At 35.1% G+C, this 18,946-nt stretch overlaps 1 protein-coding gene across 1 annotated transcript in view; it reads right to left on the bottom strand.

The window, feature by feature from the left end:
* The window catches only part of Invadolysin (leishmanolysin-like peptidase, invadolysin), a 210,284-nt gene that overhangs the window by 83,562 nt on the left and 107,776 nt on the right, over positions 1 to 18,946 (bottom strand). Inside the window, exon 3 of the mRNA XM_072546245.1 lies at positions 109 to 139. Within this exon, the coding sequence (XP_072402346.1) occupies positions 109 to 139 (31 nt within the window). The remainder of the gene's footprint in view (positions 1 to 108; positions 140 to 18,946) is intronic.

Genomic DNA, 18,946 nt, shown 5'->3' with positions numbered 1-18,946 from the left:
GTTAAAGTACGATTTAAAGAGAGAATATCCAATTTAAAAAAGGAGATCAATTTTACCAATACTAGCTTATTTGCTAACGTAAATTTTAGTCAATAAATTAATACTTACATTAATGAGCTTAAACTTCTTTGGATCCAATCTGAAAAAAAATAGAGTTTCATTACCACTCTGACATAAATTCTTTCGTTTTATTGTATTTCCGTATGTATTAATAATTGTATGTATTACATTTTTGTCAAAGTTATTTTGTTTATTTTCCATAGTTTCACTTCACAATTAGAAATGAATTTGTACGTCAATGGAAAATGGTTAGTCACAGAGACACAGATAAGAGCATCGTGTTAAATGATATGTCAAAATAATGAAATTTTGAAATCCAAAAACGTTATGAATAAAAAGCCCCAATGACCTTCCTCCACGAGTCGCTTATGATTGCAATTAAAAAACGTATTCACTCTCAACAATTCGGTACATTCCACCAAATAAGTATATAGAAAGACAACTGTTTTGTAGATAAACTGATGTTAAGGTGCCATCTTTAAAGAGCTCTAGTTCTCTAGGAAGTACTTTTCGATTTGATTTATATCAAATCGACGTAAAATAAGTTACAGAATTCGTAGTTTTCTTGTGTGCAAAACGTTTCAGGAAACCCAGTAGGGTGTAAGAAGTGTTAGAAGACAACATGGGTTACAGAAAAGCATCGAAGCTGTACGCTATTCCACAAACTACTTTGGAGCGCAAAGTAAAAGAAGCTCGAGAAAAAGGATTGAGTTCGAAAGAAGCTGCAGAAAAAAGATTGGGTAGATTTAAGACTGTGTTTTCCAAAGCGCAAGAAAATGAACTTATGGATTATAGTTTATATTTAGAAGAAAGATTGTTTGGCCTTAGCTTAACAGATTTAAGAAAACTAGTATTTAATGAAGATAAGAAAATGGCTGGTAAACATTGACTTTGTGGCTTTTCAAGGCGGCATCCCCAATTAGCATTACGTAATCCTGAAAAACTTCACTGGCAAGAGCAAAAGGTTTTAATCGAGCAGCAGTAAAGAATTTTTTTGATTTGCTTGAATCTTTATATACGCAACACAATTTATCACCCAATGATATCTACAACGTAGATAAGACCGGAATTATGACGGTACCTAACAAGCCTTCCAGAATCCTTGCTCTGCGTGGTAAAAAGTAAGCGGGTTGTTTGTTCTCAGCAGAACGAGGTGTAATTTTATGCCAGGGATGTTTGTATTTCCCCGTAAGAAAGCAAATCCGCTCTAATAGATGGTGCCCCACCAGGGTCATCTGCAGTGTATTATGAGACTGGTTGGATTACCCAAGAAAACTTTATTGTATGGTTTAAAAAGTTTATTGAGTTTTCTAATCCTGGACCTCAAAAACCAGTGCTGCTTATTCTTGATGGTCACAGTTCCCATACCAAAAGTTTAGAACTCCTTCATCTTGATCGGGAAAATAACGTTATATTATTATGTTTTCCACCACACACCACACATCGATTACAACCGCTTGATGTCTCATTTATGGCACTACTTAATACATTTTATGCATAAGAGGTTAAAAAATTGTTGCTTAATCACCCTGGCAGGGGTGTTACAATTTATCAAATTGGACAACTAGTCAATGTTGCTTTTTCAAGAGCAGCTCATTTTCAAACCGCAGTGAAGGAATTTGAAAAAACAGGTATATATCCTTTCAATAGAGATGTATTTCCTGATTACGTGTTTGCCCCGTCAGATACCACAGAACAACCAAACCACAATTCTGAGCAGCAGATATCATGCGCCACTACCACCAACACCACAAACAATAGAACAGAACATTCTACTTTTTCAAGTGGAACTGTGCCTTCTAACGACGCTTTTCCTGAGTCTTATAAAGAAACTTCTCCTGAGCCCTCTACTTTAACAGGTCACCTACAACATGGACTATGCCACCTAAATCAGCTTTTCTGCTTTCACCAAAAATTTTGATGCCCCCACCTCAAGAAAAGGAGCGTGTAAAAAGGAATAGTATCAAGAGGAAAGGTAAGACTGTCGTATTAACATCGTCACCATACAAGGCTAAACTAGAGGCCGAAGAACAGGAGCGCCAAGAGAAACAAGAAGGTAAACACAAAAAAGACCTTTTCAACAATAATAAAAAATCTGCGACTTCCAGTGATAATTTATTAAAGAAAAGAAAGACTAGAGAATTAGTCCTGCTACTGCCCAAGAAAATGAAACAAAACAATGGTTTGTCTATCCAAAATAAGCGTAAAAATAAAAAGTGCCAGGCTGAAGATTCTGAAACGTCCTCTAATGAAGACGAGGAAGAAGAAGACGAAGAAGCTTGCATTTTTTGCAACGAGATGTACAAAAAGTCTTTCGATTAGGAAGCTTGTTCAAGCTGTGAAGATGATGATGACACTTTTTATGCGATTTTTGTTAACAGTTTGATTTTTATTTTTTAATACTGTTCATACTGTCATACTGAACCTACTGTATAATAATGTTCAATACTACATTACATGTTTAATTAAAAAAATGACCTAATATTTCCATGTACCCCATTTTACCCACCCTTTCTTGAAACACGAGGTATTTGCACATTTTGAAAAATGTCTATTTCTGTCCTTACGTAATTTTTGTTAAATACTCAATATCTGTTTTCTGGTACCTGAAGACACACTTTAACTACATAATTGTGTAAAATATGTTATTTATTACAAATTTATATTTTATGTCACAAAATGTGATCGGGCCCCCATTTCAAAAATTTTATTTTTTAGTTCGGAACAAACATGTAAAATATAATTTATGAAGAAAATATTATACCGCTTTCAAGTTAATTTCGTTGTGCTTACATTGAAATGTCTAAATATTCCCGGATTATCCCTATCTACACAATATTTCCTCTTGTCAGGTTTTTGTTTAGAAATTCATCTATTTATATTTCAATCCATCTTTTGGACGTAAGTTATTATAATTCTCTGTTTATAAATTAACAATACTCAAAGAGTTTTACCTAAGGCGCATAATTAATTACGAAAGTTAGTTAAAACCTGGAGTATACGTACGAAGGCTTAATTAGTCTGGGTCCAATTTTCCAGACTTTAATAAAATTTAGTAAAGTTGTTTGTAATATTATATATACATCGGGTGTATAATTTCTGAAGAATTACACAGAAGTATCAATAACAAGATGTTATTCCTTTAATACTGAGATTTTAAAATTCAGAGTTCTGAAGCTATGGCCTTGTGTGACCTTTGACATTTTAAGCATTATATCCTGCGGTAATTGACTACCAAAGACACTTTGAAATATTTGATTGACGTTTAAAATAAAATATATCAAGGATATTCAGCTAGGTATATTAAATTTAACAACAATAATTCCATCATTTCGGTGTGCAGCATATTGGATACATCCTTAATAAATATGACAATAAGGCTGACTGTGATGAGGCTGACAACGCAACTACAACTCGACTGCGATGCAACTATCGCCTATAAATCTCATCGTTTGTCTTTCTTCCACCAACGCGACTAATTTGCGATCAGTAACGTTCAAGATGACGAGCCGTTCAAATGACGACGTCGTAGTAATGGTCTGGTACACAAGAAAAATTACAAGGAAACGAAATTGGTTGACTTTTCTTTATACAGGGTGAGTCATGAGGAACTTTACATACTTCTACCATATGTAGAGTCCCTCAGGGAGCATATCATGTGGCCACTAAAAAATGTCAACTCCTCTTCTTTATTAATTAACAGGGTGATTTGTGTAATTGACCATTTATTTCATTTTACTGTAGTGTTTATATGGCTCATTTGATTTTTTTTAATTTTTGCATGATACAGTACACTACTATCAAGCATTCGACTGGTATTAGCTAAACTAAAAAATTCCAGGACTGGCTTTGGAAAAATTAATTTAGGGATTCGTATTAAATATTACACCCTGTATATATATTTTTTTAAAATGCAATAAGTGATTTTCAAACGACATAAATAACCAATGAAAACGACATATGCGACAATGTTGTCGCACTTTTATTAAATTTTTAGTGAACGATCAAATCTTACCAAAAATAGAACAACCATAATGAAGTATCAAATTATAAGGTAATTATTTTAAACAAATGTTATAAATTTCAAACATTTTAATTGAAATGATAAACTGAGTCACTGCACAACAAAAAACAGTAACTACTAACAATAACGAAGAACAATTTAAAAAAAAACTAAAAATATGTACATAGTTATGATAAACCCATAAATTAGAACTGGAAAAGATACAATAATGGTAACAAAATAAAATAATTCAAAATAGATTTTCGAAATGGAACCCTGCAGCCTGTACACATTTTTGTTGCCGAATTGTTAATTGACGTATTGAATTACGGATACTCTGGGGATCGTTTCTAATAGTATTACAACAATGTATAATTCTATCAATTAATTGTTGTCGGTTATTAATATTCACTGCGTAAACTAGTTGCTTCAATCGTCCCCAAATATGGTAATGAACGGGATTGAAATCAGGGGATCTTGAAGGCCACGAAATAGGACCTGCACGTCCTATCCACCTGTTGCCATAAACATTATTGAGATGTTGTCTCACTGCCAGTAAAAAGTGTGGGGGTGCCCCATCATGCTGAAAATACATCCCTCGGATAGCAACGTTCGCGTTGGCAAGCAAATTCGGCAAAATATTTTGTATAAAGTTCAAATAGACCTGCCCTGTTAAATGACCATCAAAAAAGTGAGGACCTACTAATTGGTTATTTATGACACCAATCCACACGTTAACCGAAAACCTTAACTGAGAACGACGTTCTCGAATAGCATGGGAATTTTCTTCTGCCCACACATGTGAATTTCGTGAATTATTTATACCGTCTCTGGTAAATTGGGCTTCATCTGTAAATAGTGTCCTGTGTAGCGTTGGTCGATTATTGTTAATCCATCTACAAAATTCCAACTTATCGATCTCATCTCCAGCATGTAGTCGCTGAACCATTTGAATGTGATATGGGTATAGATTATTTTTTTGTAAGACTCTACTTACTTTTGATTGAGTAACATTGAGTTCTCGACTTACTTGTCTAGTGCTTATTGTAGGGTTCATAGTAACGGCGTCCATAATGTCATCTTCCTGAGCTTCATCTACATGTCGCTCTGTTGTTCCACTAGGAAAAGTGCCATTTTCTCGCAAATAATTAAAAACTGACCCAAACGTTGGATGACTGGGAGTTCGACGATTAGGAAATCTCCTGCGATATTCTCTACTAGCAGCCCTACCATTCCCATTACAGAATCCATAAACAAATATTATGTCTGCATATTCTGTGGTCGAAAACTGATGTGGCATTTTGAACGAAAGTAACAAAAGCTCTACCAAAACTAACACAATGTACTTAACGTAGATATGACAGAAGAAATATGTATTCTTGTACACATAAATAACAATTGATAATGACAATAATGACAATGGGTATAAAATATCAAGAAACGTCAAACGGTCAACGCCAACCTTCATTTTAAACTTTTTTAGATTTATTTTTATTTAGTACAGTTGATGCAATGTATTATTATTTGACATAAAATTTTAATCATTTACAATCAACAAAAACTAACACATACAAGAAGTTTGACTTTTTAATCAATTTAATTTATTATTTATCGAAAATAATGCCCCAATACGATCTATGAGTAAAAATTTAAAATTGAAAAACAATTGATTCTATCGTAGAGATAATACAAAGTGACAGTAAAGATGTTAATTTTCTACGTATTAGATTATGTTGTAGGAACTCATTTTAATTAAAATGTTTGAAATTTATAACATTTGTTTAAATTAATACCTTATAATTTGATACTTCATTATGGTTGTTCTATTTTTGGTAAGATTTGATCGTTCACTAAAAATTTAATAAAAGTGCGACAACATTGTCGCATATGTCGTTATCATTGGCTATTTATGTAGTTTGAAAATCACTTATTGCATTTTTAAAAAAAATTATACAGGGTGTAATATTTAATACGAATCCCTAATTTAATTTTTCCAAAGCCAGTCCTGGAATTTTTGACGTGACAACGTCTTAAATTAGGTTGGGGCTCGGAGTCACTCATGAAAAAGTGTAACGCCCGCTCACGTCTGTTACGATGAGTCACCGAACGAGAGAGAGGCCCGCCGGACCGGCGAATGCCTTGCGTCTCTCTCCCACTCAAACATGATCGGTCCGCTGGTGCGATGCTATTTCTCCTATCATCGTCCTATCCTCAACAAAATCACTCAAATAGAAATTAGTTAAGTTTAAGTTTACATGTACAATGTTTTAGTAAACAAAATATATTTCTATAGTTAAAATTTGTGCAATTCTTATTTTCATTCAATTCCTTGTTCCTATTGTGCAATTTAATAATATTCATATCAATAAATATTCTACCGAGAAAAAGACGTTGTCACGTAAAATCTTCGCCCGTAAAACCGACTTTACAGGCAACCGATTTTTTTTTTAGTTTAGCTAATACCAGTCGAATGCTTGATAGTAGTGTACTGTATCATGCAAAAATTTAAAAAATCAAATGAGCCGTATAAACACTACAGTAAAATGAAATAAATGGTCAATTACACAAATCACCCTGTTAATTAATAAAGAAGAGGAGTTGACATTTTTTAGTGGCCACATGATATGCTCCCTGAGGAACTCTACATATGGTGGAAGTATGTAAGGTTCCTCATGACTCACCCTGTATAGCATACAATAAAAATAGAGGAGTTTTTACAGCCTTTTACAGCTTTTACAGAGAAGGAATTGGAGAAGGACGAGAAGAAGAATGTCGAGACAACTCTTCAATGAAATAGTAAAAATACTTCGGCAATACATAGCAAAAAAGAATACAAACTATATGAAAATTGTCAGTGTAGAAGAAAGACTTCTGGTTACATTGAGGTTCCAAGTGTGAGGAAGTTTTATTACTAATTATTTATTACATATTATTATAAGTATCTCTATTGGTATTTATCAATAATTAAGACATGTCCCACCATGTCTGTTGTGTCTTGGAAAATTCTGTTCCTAGCTGCATAGTACCAGATGAAGGAGGTGTAGAAACATATAAACGTGATGACGTGGAATCATTTGATGGTATAGATACTCTCGATGCCGACCTGTTGTCTAGAATGTCGTCGATTACTTCGACTACTCTTCTTTTAAATTGACGCATTTGTTGGTTACTTAATTCGTCCTGAAGCAAACTCAACAAGAATACCATTTTGGATCATCTTTATTAGAAGTATTTGTTCGACGTTTACAGAATTCTACAAACGATTCATCAACTTCAGATAGTTCTTGAAGTCTTTTTCGTTTTTTTTTTCTTTTCGGTTATCTCCTTGGCTGGTTGAATTTGCTCTGCGATTGATTGTGTAGCCTGTTGATCATCCGAAACTGATATATCTTCATCAGCTGCCTCGGTGTTGTCATTTTCGTTCAGTGCTTGGGTTGGCTTTAAAAAAGGAATTACAAATTGCAATGAATCGTTTACAACATAGTAAGGTTTCCTTTGTTTGCCATCGCTTCACCCCACCTTCAAGTATCTGCTGAAAACAATCTGTATATTCCTCTATAATAAAATAATTAGTTCCGTTCATCATCCATCATCATCCAGCCTTCATTTATCACGTCCACTGCTGGACATAGACCTCCCTTAAACTCCTTCATTCTTAAAGTCTTTTTCGTTTTTTTTTTCGGTTATATCCTTGTCAGGTTGAATTTGCTCTGAGATTGATTGTGTAGCCTGTTGATCATCCGGAACTGATATATCTTCATCAGCTGCCTCGGTGTTGTCATTTTCGTTCAGTGCTTGGGTTGGCTTTAAAAAAGGAATTACAAATTGCAATGAATCGTTTACAACATAGTAAGGTTTCCTTTGTTTGCCATCGCTTCACCCCACCTTCAAGTATCTGCTGAAAACAATCTGTATATTCCTCTATAATAAAATAATTAGTTCCGTTCATCATCCATCATCATCCAGCCTTCATTTATCACGTCCACTGCTGGACATAGACCTCCCTTAAACTCCTTCATTCTTAAAGTCTTTTTCGTTTTTTTTTTTCGGTTATATCCTTGTCAGGTTGAATTTGCTCTGCGATTGTTTGTGTAGCCTGTTGGATCATCCGGAACTGATATATCTTCCTCAGCTGCCTCGGTGTTGTCACTTTTGTTCAGTGCTTGGGTTGGCTTTAAAAAAGGAATTACAAATTGCAATGAATCGTTTACATAGCAAGGTTTCCTTTGTTTGCCATCGCTTCACCTCACCTTCAAGTATCTGCTGAAAACAGTCTGTATATATCTCTATAATAAAATAATTAGTTCCGTTCATCATCCATCATCATCCAGCCTTCATTTATCACGTCCGTTGCTGGACATAGGCCTCCCTTAAACTCCTCCATTCTTTGGGATCGTGTGCTCTTTGTTGTCAGTTTTTCGTGATACGCCTGATGTCGTCAGCCCACTCGACACCCCACCCAACTTGATAAATACTACGCTAAAACTTACAACTAAAATTTTACAAGTGCTAATAAATCAGACGATAACTTTAGCAAATGAACAACAGGGTTTTCGTAGTGGAAGATCGTGTACACATGCAATATTCGTTATACAATAAATTACTGAGACCTCACTAAAGTATAATAGACCAGCATTTCTGTGTCTAATTGACCTAAATAAAGCGTTTGACAGAGTAGGACTCAAAGATGTAATCCATCTTCTGTATAATAGAATTATAAAAACTATCGAAAACATCTACCAAAACAACAAAATGGGAGTCAGAATAAATGGAAAACTTACAGAACCTATAGAAATATGCAGCGGAATAAGACTGGGGATTCATTGAGCCGCATGCTCTTCAATTTGATCATGGATGAAATCATCAAAAGCGTTAACAAAAGAAGAGGATACAGAATGGGAAACAAAGAAATAAAAATACTCTGTTACGGAGACGACGCAATATTGAGAGCCCAAGACGAAGATAGTCTGCAAAGACGGGTCCACAAATTTAACATAAGAGCAAAAGAATTTAATATGACAATCTCATCTCAGAATACTAAAACCATAGTAATCAGTTAAGAACCAACCAGATGTAAAATAGAAGAAGATTGATGGCATCAGTATTGAACAAGTAATGGAAATAAAATACTTGGGAATTACACTGTCTAGTTATGGATACCTGGACAAAAAAGTGAGAGATTAAGTACAAAAAGCAAATAGACTGGCAGGATGCCTTAATATCACTATATGGCTAAACAGGCACATTAACACTGATATGCCTCAGAACTAAGTCCTGACACAGCCACAACGCAAAGGCTACTGAAAACGGGAGAAATGAGAGCACTGAGAAGAATTACAGGAAATATGCTGAGAGATCGAAAGAGAAGTAAACACTTAGAAGAAAATGTAACGAACAGTGTATAAATGAATGAACACAAAATAGAAAAAAAGAATGGCATAACCACAGAAACAATGAACAAGCAGAATTGTTTATAAAGAGGAAGAAGAAGAAGACTTTAATTTTAAATTAATTAAAAATATATACATTTTCAGATATTTGGCTACTGGTTGCTCGATTACGTCGCTATCATTTTATTTTGCTTGTAGAAATAATACAGTTGGAAGAATTATCTCTGAAACTACTGTAGCAATCTGGAACTGTTTACATGAACAATATATGGCTGTACCGAATAAAAATCGTTGGAAAGAAATAGCAGACCGGTTTTGGTCTGCTACAAGTTTGGAATCTTCCACACTGTGTGGGAGCTATCGATGGAAAACATATTCGAAGAAAAAAAGTACCTAACACTGGGTTACAAAATTGCAATCATAAATCTTTTCGTTCACTCATGTTAATGGCTTGTGCTGATGCGGATGGAAACTTTATTGATTTATTAATGACCAAAAAATTGTGTATTAATGTCAAAATGGGGAAAAAGTTTTCCAAAAATAAAAAATTAGTACGCATTAAGTACCAATATTTTGTACGGCATTAGGTTGCAGGTCGTTATTTTTTTATTAAAAAACTTACCCTCTTGAGTGGTAAGTTTATCAGGTACCGATAAGATTTGACGGCATAGTTTCTGAAGTTGTTATTACATATTGTGGTATTGTTTTATACGTGATTCATGTTGGGTCAAATGACCCATTAAAAATCTCCCATGGGTTTGTAGACTATAATCAACAACTTCGAAACAACTACTACTATATACTGTCATCCACAATTCTAATTTGACCATAATTATGGCAAAAAACGTAGTATGGGTATTAATTTGGTCATATATATAATTTATTTAAATATAAAAACAAAACAATATAAGGAGGCCAAAACAGTATCTATCATAAACTATTTTGCCGACGGCTCTTATTATATATTGATAATGTCAAACCATAAATGTCACGTTAGCCAATCCGAAGGAATAATCAATTCCATGGCCTCCTTAAATTATAAGGATTATATTATTCTAATACTAAAAAATATGTTAATTTAATTTGTCTAAGCGAATTTTTATACGGAAAATTGCAAGCTAATAAAGTTGAGTGGAAGTAGCATAAATTGCAGAAGATAAAACTGTTTTTTAACAAGTCATTAAATGAGAGGACTAATTTTACTCTTAATTTGATTGTGAGCAATTTTTCATTTAATGGATAAATTTGTTAATTTGTTGGCAAAATGCCATCGTGGGATCTATACGGTCTTTATGTTTAAAGTCTAAAATTAAATTACCAGCTTTTAAAAACATTATTGGGTGGAATATTTCTTTAATTTGATGATTATTTGTATATAATTAATAATTTACAATTGAATGAGATGTGCGGCGGCAGGGAATACAACAACAAAAAATAACCATATGGGGAACTAAAAGCAAACTATATGATGTAAAAGTAAATGCAGAAGCGCGTTCATTGTATAGGAGGTCTTTCTATTAAATAACGAGACTGCTTATGAAAAAGAGTTTTATTTTAAAAATTATTCTACAATCGAATGCCCTCCTTCAATATATTCCCCTTCCCTCGCCACACACCGTTCCATTCGTTTTTCCATTGGTCAAAACAATGCTGGAAGTCAGACTTGTCTTCGGAAACAGGAAAAAGTCCAGGGTACTAAATCAGGCGAGTACGGCGGGTGTTCGAGGACTGGAATGCCTCTAGCGGCTAAATAACGCTTCACAGACAGCGCGTTATGGGCAGTGCGTTGTCCTGGTGCAAGATCCACAGCTTGTTTTTCCACAACTCCGGCCGTTTCTTAAGAACTCACTCTCGCAGTGTTGCCAAAACTTTCAAATAGTAAGTTTGGTTTATAGTGTGACCCTCTGGAACCCACTCAGTCATCACGATGCCGTTAATGTAAAAAAAAACGATTAGCATGGCTTTAAATTTTGATTTCGACATCCTTGCTTTTTTCATTCTTGGCGATGCAGAAGTTTTCCAGTGCATGGATTGTCGCTTAGTTTCAACATCGTATTTGAATATCCAGGATTCATCGCAAGTGATGATGTTTTCCATTGATTTAGGCTCTTCATGTAACCTCTCAAGAAAATATGAGCAGATCTGTTGACGGACGAGCTTTTGGTCAGGGGTCAAATTTGATGTGTACTCCAAACCTTAGTCCTTCCGACAACCAGACTCTCAGATACTTAATCGATTTAACCGGTGCAACCTTCACACCTTCCACTATAAAGCGAAGAGAGGATTTCTCCCGGCTCCGTTTGATAACTAACACCTTAGTTTTCTGAGGCGCTAGCTGTAGATCGTTCTCTCTGATCCACCTACTAACGCGTCGCAGGGCTGTGTTAGTAGCATTAGCCATGTCCGTTTTCTGACTCGCCTTCGCAACCAGTGCGAGATCATCGGCATAAGCAACAAGAGTGCATCCCCTTGGCATATGTAGCCTCAACACCCCGTCGTACAGGACATTCCAGAGGATGGGACCTAGTACTAAACCCTGCGGAACACCCTGCGACAAACTGATGCTGGTATCTTTTTCTCGTATGGACCTGTCTGTAAAGTATCTGTCAATTACATTGACCAGGTACTCACTAACGCCCAATTCTCTCAGCCTGGACATGATTTTTTTCCATGATGCCGTATTAACGGCATTCTTGACGTCAAGTAGGATACGAGCCACCCATCTCTTTGTATCCTGCGTAACTAAAGAGGTTACTTCTGTGACCGCATCTATGGTAGACCTCTTGGCCCTAAAACCATATTGGTGGTCGCTCAGCGCATACTTTTCTTCTAGCTCTCGCTCCAGGCGGCCTTTTACAAGCGTGTAAAAGGGCAAATTGGCCGAAATCGTACGTCTTCCTCTTCACCTCTACCTTTCGGGATAAGGACAACCTTAGCTTCTTTCAACATTGTTGGAACCTGCTGTTGTTCAAGCAGTTTGTTTAGCAATCTCAGGAAAACCTGCAGGTATCTTAGTGCGGCGAGTCTTACTGTCTTCGGCATTACTCCATCTATCCCAGGTGCCTTTCGGATCTTCATCCGTCCAACAGCCTCGCTGAGTCCCAACTCAGTAAAATGTTCCGCATCTACGAATCCAATAACCCTTCACGCCTATCCTCCACCTGAGGAAAGAGTTCCCGTATTAAACGAAGTTTCTCATCCTCAGGCAGGGTGTCCTATGGTAGGGTGTCTTTTTCCCCTTCAATTCGGTACAGACAATCTTGAAGCCCTGCCCCCAGATATACCTTTAAATTTAGGGATTAAACTGTGATAAAATCTTAAATTATGTTGTTTAATGTTAATTGACATTCATTCACTTCATTAAAAGATTATTTGAATCATTTACCTGCTTTAAGATACAATTATACGATTTTTTTCTAATAGGGGTAGTTTTCACCCCTAAAAAATAAAAATCAACCAACGGCACAAGTCCAAAAGTTAAGTGGAGGATAAATAGAACCTAAACCCAAAATTACATGCAGTTCGGTGGTGACACTGAAAATTACAGGGTACCATTGTATTTCACGCTCATTTACTGGCCTAATAAACAGTTGTCTGTATCATACAAGCAAAGACTCAATGTTGTGTATGTCTATGGAAGTATGTGATTTTATGCTGTATTATTATGAAAAGACGTCGACAAAATTTAATACGGAACACTGAATAAAGTATTTCGTAAAAAGTCGATGAAAAGAATGTACACGATGCAAAGAAAATTTATCAATAATACAACTATAAAGGATATTCTGATACGAACAAGAGTAGGACAAGAAATATTCATCGTCTGTGTTGTGCAACTTATTTTCAAAAAACACTTTTAATAAAAATTAAAAACAAATGCTAAAAGTAGGAATAAACAGTTCTAGTGCCATTATATGTCGAATAGACGAGAAAAGAGAATTTTAATCAACTAAAGTAAAATATTACCTGTAATTTAGGTGAGTTTTCACGTACATGATGAATATTTTATGGAAACTGCTTTCGGTATCATTTGCAAGTTTAATTTTATATAAGAACGAAGAATAACAACGCAATATCTGTTTGTAAATAATCTTGCAAAAAGTAGAACCAAATTTTTATCAATATTTACTTTCAGTAAAGCGATTATTGGTAAAAAGTTGATTCATATTCATTGCACAGTCCAACAGCTATTTTGATGCCATAGAAGTAAGAACTGCATTGAAATATTTTTGAAGATCTGATTTCAAAAACGTCTCTTGTTTTCGTAGCTGATTACAGCTTTTAATATGGCTTTCGAGACAAGCTAATATAGGCCTTTTCTGAATAGAAAAAAGTAATTTTTTTTTTTTTTTTTTTTTATTTCAAAATACATGTCTCGGCTGCTGTGGCCATTGACACGAGGAACTGTATTACAGAAAACAATAAATTAAGTTACATTGATATCTAAAAAAAAAAAAGAAAATACAAAACTAGCAGATGAATACAAAATTAAAATATAGATAGGTGATACAATTATAACAGGTGATATAATTTACAGTTTTTAAGGAACTCTATCACATTAGACATATTGTTTTTGGAATTTAAAATATCACATAAACTTCCGTGGATACCATGTTTGATCCGTGCTGCTGCGTACTGGTTACATTCCACAAGTATATGGTGTACACTTAGACGGGAGTTGCAATATTGGCAGTTTGGAGGTTCTTCTGGAACCATCAGATATCCGTGGGTTAGCCGGGTGTGCCCAATTCTAAGCCTTCTAATGATGGTCTTCGATTTTTTTTCCGTAGAAAAAATTCTAGGTCCTAAAATGTTTGGTTGGATGGACTTTAGTTGGGTAGTGCACCTGTTCCATTGATTTTGCCACATTGAGGTAGATAACTTTTTAATTTCAATTATTATATCTTGAAACAATTTTTCATCTGTAAGGTCAGAGCAACGTGCTTCATTTGCTGCGTGGTCAGCATTCTCATTTCCTTTAATACCAACATGTGAAGGATTCCATATCATCGAAACCGAAGTGTTGGATTTAGCAAGTGCTGTACATCTTTCGTGGATCTCATTAACTAACGGATTTGATGTGTAGATTTTTCTAATGGAATTTATGGATGATAATGAATCTGTACAGATTGCTAAGTTTTTGGTACCCTGCATTGGAACCTCCAGAGCTTTAAGTATGGCGTAGAGTTCTGCTGTGAATATACTGGTAATCTTGGGTAGTCTATACATTGCTAGTCTGTTATTTGTGGAAGTAACGGCACATCCGACACTTTCTTCGTCTTTAGATGCATCTGTGAATATTATGTTATCAAACTTGCCTCTATTAATTATGTCATTAAAAGTTTGTTTCATGAGTATCGTGGAGGTTTCCATTTTCTTATATCTGCACAAATTTACGTTAAAGTCAGGTAATATTTTTAGCCAAGGTGGAGTATTGGGCTGATTAATGGGGGTGGTAAGATTTAGGTCAAAATTTTCTAAGAGTGGGGATAGAAACTGTAGTGATGAATTGGCAGTAGCTCTACTGTGTGCTCCTGTTAATTGAAAATTTTTAATAAGTTGGAATGATATATTATTTGGGTTTGCAGAGACCTTAGCAAAATAGGAGTTTAGTAGACGTTGTCTTCTAATATTTAGAGGGGGTTCACACGATTCGACATATATGCTTTCTGTAGGGCTAGATCTGAAGGCTCCAAGGCATATTCTTAATGAAGTGTTTTGAATTGTATCTAGTGATTTTAAATAAGTTTTAGGGGCAGACATATATAATATCGATCCATAGTCTAACTTAGATCTTATTAGGGCTCTGTATAAACTTAATAGAACTTCTTCTTCGGCTCCCCATTGTCGATTGGCTAGTGATTTTAAGAGATTTATATTTTTTGAGGCACTGGCTTTAGTTTTTTCTATATGTCTCTTCCATGTTAATTTTTTGTCGAAAATTACCCCTAAAAATTTGTGATTTTCAACTACTTGTAGTGGATGCTCTTTTAATTTTATGAGTGGAAGAGTTTGTTTATATTTTTTGCTAAAGTTAATCACTTTAGACTTTGTAGGCGAGAAGCTAAAACCAATGTTGTTAGACCAGTGAGAAATGTTATCAATAGTATTTTGCAAAAGAGTGCTAGTGGAGCTTGTTACTTTACCCGAGCAGTAAATAACTAGATCATCCGCATAGATATTATGTTTGACAGGGGGTTGTACTAAGGAACTAAGGTCGTTAAAAAGCAGTAAAAATAAGGTTGTGCTGAGGACTGATCCTTGAGGTACTCCTGTCTCCAGGATATATGAGGGAGACATTTTACCATTTGCAGAAACTTTGAAACTTCTGTTAGTTAAAAAATTCTCAACAAATAGATATATGTTTCCAGATAAATTAGACTCTTTAAGTTTTTCTAGAATTGCCGGCCTTGATGCTGTGTCAAAAGCACTTTCTATATCGAGTGAGACAGTTATAAGGTCGTTTCTATTAGAGAATGCTTCTATGATATCGGATTGAAGAGTGATAAGATTATCGATCGTGCAACGATTTGGACGAAATCCTGATTGAGCGGTATTGATAATATTATGTTTTTCAAGATACCAAAGTAACCGTTTGTTGACAATTTTTTCCAGGAGTTTGCAAAGTGTGCACGTTAATGAGATGGGTCTAAATGACATAGTTGTATTGGCAGAAGTATCATTTTTCTTGAGTGGAATTGTTATAGCTTGTCGCCAAAGTGTTGGAAATTGGTTACCTAGCCATATGTTGTTGTAGAATTCTAGTAACTTTATTAGGGTATCTTCATGTAGATTTTTTAGGAATATCGATGGAATGCCATCCGGCCCTGCAGCACTGATCTTTAGGGAGTTAACAGCTTCGACTAATTCGTCGATTGTTAGTGGGAGATTGACAGGATGATCATTGGAATTTGGACGTACAACACCTTTATTTTTTATGTTTGTTGGTCCAGTACAGTTGTTATCAAGTTTAGATTTATTTAAATAGTATTTGGCAAGTGTGTTTACAATCTGCTGGTCATCAGTTATGACATTGTTATTTTCTATAATGGCTGGAATTTTGTATGTTGTATATCTACCTTTCATCTGTTTTATTTTAGTCCATATTTGACTAGAAGGTGTGTCGGAAGTTATGCTACTGATGTATTTGTTCCATGAGTTCTTTTTGCTTTCTTTAACAATTCGCTTAGCTTTAGCTCTTAGTTTTCTAAGATTTATTAGGTCCGCTTGGTTTCTAGTTTTACGATATCGGTTTAATGCTTTTTTACAATCTTTTATAGCTAGTTTACATGATTCATTCCACCACGGAACATATTTTTTGGAGGGATCAAAGTAGTATTTACCGATGCATTTTTCAGCAGAAGTTATAATACAATTAATCAACATGTTAAGATCTTCATCAGCAGAATTCGTAAAGGAGATTTCATTTGTTTGTTCCTTGACAATTAAGTTAAATAGATCCCAGTCAGCGTGAGCAATTTTCCACTTAATTTGGCTTTGTCTTTGTGAGTTATCATTGTTAGAAATTAAAATGGGAAAATGGTTACTGCCGTAGAGACTTTCCAGTGTTTTCCATGTAAGATGAGTAGATAATTCTGGATTACATATGCTTAAATCAATGGAAGAGAGAGTACCTGTTTGAATATGAAAGTATGTGCTGCTTCCAGTGTTTAGAAAATTAAGGTTGGAATTGATTATGATATTTTCAATCATTTTGCCTCTACCGAAAGTATTACTGGAGCCCCACATAGTGCTATGTGCATTAAAATCTCCAACTAAGATAAATGGTTCAGGAAGTTGGTTAGTTAGATTTGTAATTTCGAGAGCTGTTAGGGTATAATAGGGAGGAATATATACGTTGCAAATTACGATTTTATTTGGACACCAAACAGTAACGGCAACGGCTTCTAGAGTTGTTGTTAAGGGAAATTCTTGATGGAACATATCTGTAGAAATAAATATGGAGCTTCCACCACTAGCTCGTGCGTGTGATGTTCGTATAAAGTGGTAGCCAACGTAATTTTTAAGGTATGGATTATGGTTTTTAGAGAAATTGGTTTCTTGCAAACAAATGAAATCGGGTGAAGTATCAGCAACAAGCAGTTGGAGATTTTCTAGATGGGGGTAAAACCCATCACAATTCCACTGGATTAAATTGAATGAGAAGAATATTAGAAGGGGGGATTTTTCAGTGCTGCGACCTTTGGGATCGATCGGAAAGGCACTCATCGTCAGTTAGATCGCTTGATGAAATTGGGTCTGATAAACTTGTGGCTTCAGAGGATTCTAGTTGTAGTTGTTTCTTGATCTTTTTACTTAGACGGGTAAATCGGTTTTTTAAGGATCTATCTGAAAGATTTGGATATATAGTATGCAGGTTTAAAAGTAGACTTTTTACATCATCCGTGAGCTTTTTCGCTTCCGAATAAGGATCAGAATGTCCAAAACTATTTTCAAGGAAGAAAAAGAAATTGTCTATGGGTATTTTAAAGGTTTGTGGGTTCTTTTTGTATGCTTCTTGGATTGTTCTCTTGGTGGTTTCGGTTAATACTAATTCTGTTGGAGTATCAGGTTTGTGCTTTTTTTTCTTAGCTTTGATACCTTTTTTGGGGGAAGCTGATAGAGGAGGAAGCATATCTAACAATGGTTGAGCTTCTTTCTCAGGAATTTCAGGGCTTGTTAGTTCACTAGGAGTTTCTATTTCAGAGTGTCCTCGTTTTTGAGATATTTGTGTTATGTCGATTTGGTCTGATTGTGTTTCAGTGTTGGATTGAGTTTCAGTGTTGGAGTCTTTATTTTCGATTTGTGGCTCTTTGGCATTATGTGTAGAGGGAGATGAAATTTTTACGGATGAGTTGGGGCTTGTTGGTATATATTCGGTTGGGAGTGTATTGTATGTTGGAGGATTTGGACAGTTGGAGGCTATATGTCCTGTTTGTTTACAGATAAAACAATGTACTTTATCTGTAGAAAGGAAGATTCTGTGTTCATTCCCTTCAAAGGAAATAAGTACTGATGTTTGTAATTCAAAATCTTCGGAGGGAGGGTATACGTAAACTTGGCGTCTGAAACTTAATACGTGTGAATATTCGTCCCCAGGAATGCCTGCTCTTAAATAGGATATAGGAGATGCGATGCGAAGTCCAAGATTTTTAATGCTATTTTCAACTATGTCATGTGGTAAGAACAGAGATACATTAGATATAATTATTCTTTTAGCAGAGGAAATAAGTCTTCGGATATTTAAAGAAACATCTCCTATCTGTATTATAGGATGTGAATCTATGAGCTGGTCAACAAGATTAGTATTAGAAAGATAGATACAAATGCGATTGTTTGATATCCTAGATGCAAAGGAGACTTGTTTAGGGCCTATTATATCACCTATAGCTTTAACGTAATCGTACAATTTCAGATTTTCTTCGGCATGCATCACAATGGCTTGATGTTTGCTTGGGAAAGTTGGCCGTGGAATTGTTTTCGCTACTGATAC

This window comes from Diabrotica undecimpunctata, chromosome 10, assembly GCF_040954645.1.
Source record: "Diabrotica undecimpunctata isolate CICGRU chromosome 10, icDiaUnde3, whole genome shotgun sequence".
NCBI lineage: Eukaryota > Metazoa > Arthropoda > Insecta > Coleoptera > Chrysomelidae > Diabrotica > Diabrotica undecimpunctata.
Note: the sequence above shows the minus strand (reverse complement) of the source record. Positions and strands in the feature narration are given on the sequence as shown.